Source organism: Orycteropus afer, unplaced genomic scaffold (genome assembly GCF_000298275.1).
Source record: "Orycteropus afer afer isolate SDZICR_OR568_19922 unplaced genomic scaffold, OryAfe1.0 scaffold00041, whole genome shotgun sequence".
Taxonomy (NCBI): domain Eukaryota; kingdom Metazoa; phylum Chordata; class Mammalia; order Tubulidentata; family Orycteropodidae; genus Orycteropus; species Orycteropus afer.
In genome coordinates, this window is record NW_006921628.1 from 7,471,692 (window position 1) to 7,477,572 (window position 5,881).

At 36.6% G+C, this 5,881-nt stretch overlaps 1 protein-coding gene across 1 annotated transcript in view; it reads right to left on the minus strand.

Moving 5' to 3' along the window:
• The window catches only part of DENND6A (DENN domain containing 6A), a 90,324-nt gene that overhangs the window by 31,166 nt on the left and 53,277 nt on the right, over nucleotides 1–5,881 (minus strand). Inside the window, exons 8-9 of the mRNA XM_007937267.2 lie at nucleotides 5,318–5,380; nucleotides 3,708–3,763 (exon numbers count right to left, since the gene is read on the minus strand). Coding sequence (XP_007935458.1) covers nucleotides 3,708–3,763; nucleotides 5,318–5,380 — 119 coding nt within the window. The remainder of the gene's footprint in view (nucleotides 1–3,707; nucleotides 3,764–5,317; nucleotides 5,381–5,881) is intronic.

The window sequence follows — 5,881 nt, forward strand, 5'->3', positions numbered from 1 at the left end:
TGAAGTACTGCCCCATAAAACAGTTAATTACAAAAGGATAAAGGAAGGACACCACATTAATCAAGTGATCAACGTGAAGATCATCAGTAATGAGACAAGTCAAACTTTTATGCCACCTTCTGTCTTAGTTCTTTAGTGCTGCTACAACAGAAATACCACAAGCGGATGGCTTTAACAAACAGAAATTTATTCTCTTATAGTTAGGAGGATAGAAGTCCAAATACAGGTGCTGGCTCTAGGGGAACACTAGGTAGAAGTCCGAGTTCAGAGTGTGAGCTCTAGGGGCTAAGTGGAGGCTTCTTGACCTTGGGCTTCAACTCTGCCTTCCAGGCCCACTGGAGCAAACTGGAGGCTTCTTCTGACTCAGGCAGCTGCAGGGAGAGATGAATTCAAGAATGACAGGCAGTATAGTAGCAGGCTGCTGATTGCTGGCTCACAGACTGAAAAGGGAACAATCCCAAGATCAGTAGGCAACATGGCAGGCCACAGGTTCAAGTCCAGGAACTGGAGATGATAATGGGACAAATGTGGGATCCCAAAATAAGCAAAAAGCTAGAGACTTTCCCAAAGCTTCTCTATATATACTAGAAGGTAACTCCCCTTCAACTAATCGGCTGCTCACAGCAGATTATATCATGGAAGTGATTAGACCACGTCCAATATCATCACAGGGAATAACTACATCCAACTGCCAAGCCACTCAAAAACACTACCCAGGCAAGTTGACACACAACCTTAACTAATACAACTTCCTTCCAAAGAGGCAAAGCCTGAATCTAATTATGAATAAATATCAGATAAATCTGATAAACACCTGATAACTGAGGGGGGGAGATAAAACTGTCCTGTAATCTGAAAGAATGTCAGGATTACTGAAAGTCAAAGAAAGACTGAGACTCAACAGACATGACAATTAAAATGCAAACAAGATTCTAAATTGGATATAATTGTTACAACTGGTGAAACCTGAATGTAATCTGAGTAGGAGCTGATAATAATTTATTAATGTTAATTCCCTCATTTTGATGATTGCATCGAGGCTATGTAGAAAAATGTCCTTGTTTGTAGAAACAGTGACGTATTCAGGGACAATGGGACATGAGGTCTCCAACTACTAGCACGTGTATCAGGAAAAAAAATGTTTTTGGCAATATGCTTAATCTTTCCTGTAAATCTGTGATTGTTTAAAAATAATGTATGTGTGTGTGTATATATATACATTTGAACCTCCAGCCTTCTGGTTAGCAGTCAAATGCCTTAAGCACTATGCCACCAGAGCTCCTTATACATACATACATATGTATGTATGTATATCCTATACATTTATACATATATATTATGTGTACATTCTTAAATCACTCAACTGTATCCCTGCCACTAAATCTCAAATGCCTTTCCACATTTCTCTGTGCTTTTCTATCAAGTTCAGCCTTGGTGTAAAAATAACTGCTTCAATATAACTGATAAACATTTAAATTCTCATTCACACTAATAAATACAAAGGAATCTGTACATACACAAAATAAAGACTACTGTCATGGATGAAGCATTAATTCAATCATCAGACATTAAATGCTTGGCAAAGTACTAGCTCTGTGTAACATTATTGTTCAAGCTTCAGTTTTCTCCACTCTTGAGAAACAAGAGTTAAACAACAGACTAACTTGTCCTATTTTGAAAACAGTAATATGTAATTCATCACTATGAGAAAAGACACATGCTAATCTAAGGTGTTAAAACCAAACCAATCACCAAGAGCCAACTGCAACGCAGGCAAACCCATGTGTTACAACGCAGAACTGCTCCATAGGGTTTTTTTTTGGTGTAATCTTTACAGAAGCAGATCTCAAGGCCTTTCTTCTGTGGCACGGATGGGTGGGTTCAAACTGCCAACCTTTCAGTTAGTGTGGAGCACAAATCATTTGTGCCACCCAGGGACCTAATCAAAAGTATTAGTGGTCGGGATAATTAATTACCACAAAAGCAAAGATAACTGATAACAAACAAAAAAGTCTAAGACTTGTAACAGGAAATTAAAAAGAAAAAATTTGTAGTAACTGAATTCTGTAGCAACTTATGCCTATTCTTCAACCTATTCCTTGATGCATATAAACTGCATCTAAAATGAACTTAAATCAGGATTATAATTTACATTAGAGTAAAATTTACCTTTTTTGAGTGTATAGTTTTAAGAAATTTTAATAAACATACACGATTATATAATCACCACCAAAAATACAGAATTGTTCCATCACTCTAAAAAATTCCCTCATGCCATCTGTTGCTGATTTCCCTTCTCTATCTCCAGGTAATTATTAACCTGATTTCTGTCCCCATAGTTATGCCTTTTCCAGAATGTCATGTAAATGGAATCATTCAGTAAGCAGCTTTTGAAATCTAGCTTCTGTTGCTCAGCACAATGCTTCTGAGACTCATTCATGTTGTTGTGTGGATCAATGGTTCATTCTTTTTTTTATTGCTAAATAGTATTCCACATGCATACAGGTACTACATTTTGTTTACCCATTCACCAGTTGATAGACATTTGAATTGTTTCCAATTTTAGGCTATTAAGAATAAGATTGCTATAAATATTTGTATATAGGTCTTTGTGTGAACATGTTTTAATTTTTCTTCCATAAATACCAAGAAATGGGATTGCAGGGGTGTATTAGGCTCTAACATATAAAACAAATCCAACATATAAAAAAATCAGTCTTTGAAATAGTATTCCATGTAGTCTAAAAGTGACCAAAAACAAATAGATAAAAAACACCCAAATATTCTACATCTTTCACATGTCTCCTGATGATATGTATTGGAGTTTGTTCATTTCAGCAGCGATTTTTCAAGCTAGGCTACACATTAGAACCACCAGAGAAGCTGAAACCTGGGAACAAATCCAAAGACTCATGTTCAGCTGCTCCAAGTAGGGCACAGCTGTCAGTACTCTTTCCTTTTTTTCTTTCTTTTTTAAGTGTTAGACTATCTGTCTTTCCTTTTATTTTGAATTTTGAAAATTTTCAAACATACAGAAAAATAAAGACAATAGAGTAAGAATTTCTAATTTCATATTTCTTAGAATAACAATTAGGAGCTCTGGTAGTACAGTGCCTAAGGCACTTGACTGCTAACCAGAAGGCTGGTGGTTCAAACCACCAGCCACTTCTCGGAAGGAAGGTTGGGCAATATACTTCCGTAGTGATACTGTCTCGGAAACCCAAGGAGGGGTTGCTATGAGTCAGGTCCGACTCAATGGCACATAACAACAACAACAACAACAACAGAATAACAAATAATATAACATTCTGCCATCTATTTTTTTCATCTAGTTATCTATTATTTTCCTTACTGAAGTATTTTAAACAAAATGTAAACCTCATGACATTTCACCCCTACATACTTTAAAATGCAGCTCTTTAAAAAAGTGTATTTCTGTACATGATTATCATACCATTCCCATCCCAAACCAAACAAAAAGTAGTTTGTTTCAATCATGTAATACCCAATCCATATCCAAACTTACCTACTGTAAAGCTCATGCCATGTAGCTAGCAGTGAACCACTGTTTTACAGCATGTGAAACATCATGTTTGCTTCCGGTTTTTGCAACATCCTTCATAAGAATATTCATTTTCTAAAGAAATTAACACCAACATCCCAAAGCCAAAGACAGAAAAGGCACTGTTAACAATTTTAATATTTACCTGAAAAGATCTACCTCATGAACAGTGGGCAAAATAACAGATATATGTGTGTCCGCCTAAAAAACAGAAAAGAAAAAATAGCAGAGAAGATACCAACAACATCTGCAGACACTGATTTTAAAAAATATACCATCTATCTCATTCTCAACAAGCCATGCTGCCCTGTCCACTTTTTAAGAATTCTTTTCCTCCAGGAGCAACCAGAAAGTCTTACCATCTTTCCTATTTGAATTGTCATGAATTGTCAAGGATGATATACATTCCATGGATAAAGCAATAATCCAGTATTAAACTAATGCCCACCAATATAAGATACTATAATAATACCAGTTGACACATGTAAACAGGCAAATTAGTTTTCCTGTTTTTTTTTTTTTAATTGAGATTTTGGTGACGGTTTACAGAGCAAATTTCCATACAGCGGTTCACATATACTTTGTCTCATGACATTGACCACAGTTTACCACAATGCAACAGCTCCCCTCCCACTTCCTCCCCATAGTCACCTCTTCCGAACATCCATCCATGCACTCCTGCCCCCTGAGCTGTCTCCCTGTGCAGAAGCAGCCCTTCTTTCTCCCATGATTGTTCTAAGGAGTATATCTACTTGAGGTAAATGTTCAACTCATATGCTTGTCTTTTGTTTGGCTGGAAACCACAGGTGTGGGTTCAATTCCAGATCTGAAGGGCAGCTAGGGGCCATAGTCTCAGTTGTTCCACCAGGCTCTACTGGACCAGCAAACCTGGTCCCCCCACCTTTTTTTTTTCCTCCAAATGATTTTGAGTTCCATACTGTTCTCCCTCTGTATCAAGGATCTCCTACATAGATCCCCTTTCAAGTGGATGAAAATAGTGGTAGCCGGGCACCATTTAGTTCTTCTGGTCTCATAGTCATACAGGCTGCAGATTGGATGGTGTATCAGTCACTAGGACTAATTGTTTCCAAGAATTTTGGTTTTCTTCATTCTTTTTTGCTCTGGATGAGGAGACAGCCATCAATGCATCTAGATAGCAGCTTGCTAGCTTATAAGATCCCATTCGCTACTCACCAAAGTAGGAGGTGGAACAATGTTTTGTATAGTATTTTATGCCAGTTGAACTTGATGTCCCCTGCGACTATGGTCCCAAGCCCACAGGTTCACAAATTACTTTTCCTATTGTTCTCCAACCTTACTCATTTCAATAACCAAAGGAAGTGCTAATATACCAGTAAAAACATTTCAAATGAAAATTTGTGAGCAGATGTAGCTTTAGGGAGAAAAACAGACACTAATTATAAATACAGAATACATTTGACTGCATTTCCTTAAACAAAGCTTACTGGTCACTCTCCCTAAGATAGATGGATGGTTTTGTTAAAACTGAAGTTTGTTGGAAAGAAGATTTACTTTCCTTTTGTCTTCATGACTACTGTATAAACCATGAATTCTCCAAAAAAAAAAAAAGCAAGAGAAAAGCCTAAGAGAACTAATAGTTTACTATCAATTCATTAAAAACTTATTTAATGGGATATTTCATTAATATGCAAGCATATATGAACTCAAGAAACTTTGTATATGTTAGTTTATGAATCCATTAGAGAGACTATATGAGCTGGATTATTCTACTACCTGCTGAGTTAACTGCACTATTTGAGTTGGTCCAGGTTTGTCATGACATGTTGGAATCCGTATCTTAAAGAGAAACAGAAGAAACTGCTTTAGTTATAAAAGAACATACTGAAAGGACTTGTCTATAATTTGCCAGTCCCACTACAATGAGGGATCAGATCTAACCTGCTAAAAAGGTACAGTCAGCTTTGCCTAAAGTTATAAAAATCAAATATTCATGTAAGATTGAAAACACTAAAGTCACATTTATTTTTAGTCACAGTGGAAGTCATTTATTTTTAGTCAGAGTAGAAGGTAAGTGAACCAAGGTCTCTACATGTCCAAATACAAAGAAATCATTAACCAATAAAAAAGTAAATGCACTGGAAAACAGAAAAGAGACATCAACTTCATACTGTTTCCTGTTTATTGTTCCAATCTCTGCTTTACTAACATATACACACCCAAACACACCCTTTCACACTTGCCAAAATGGAATAAATCTCATAGAAAACCATGAGAAATCTCAACAGAGACCGATCAGTACTACTTTTGATGATTTCCTAGGGAAAAGCAGAATGCAGA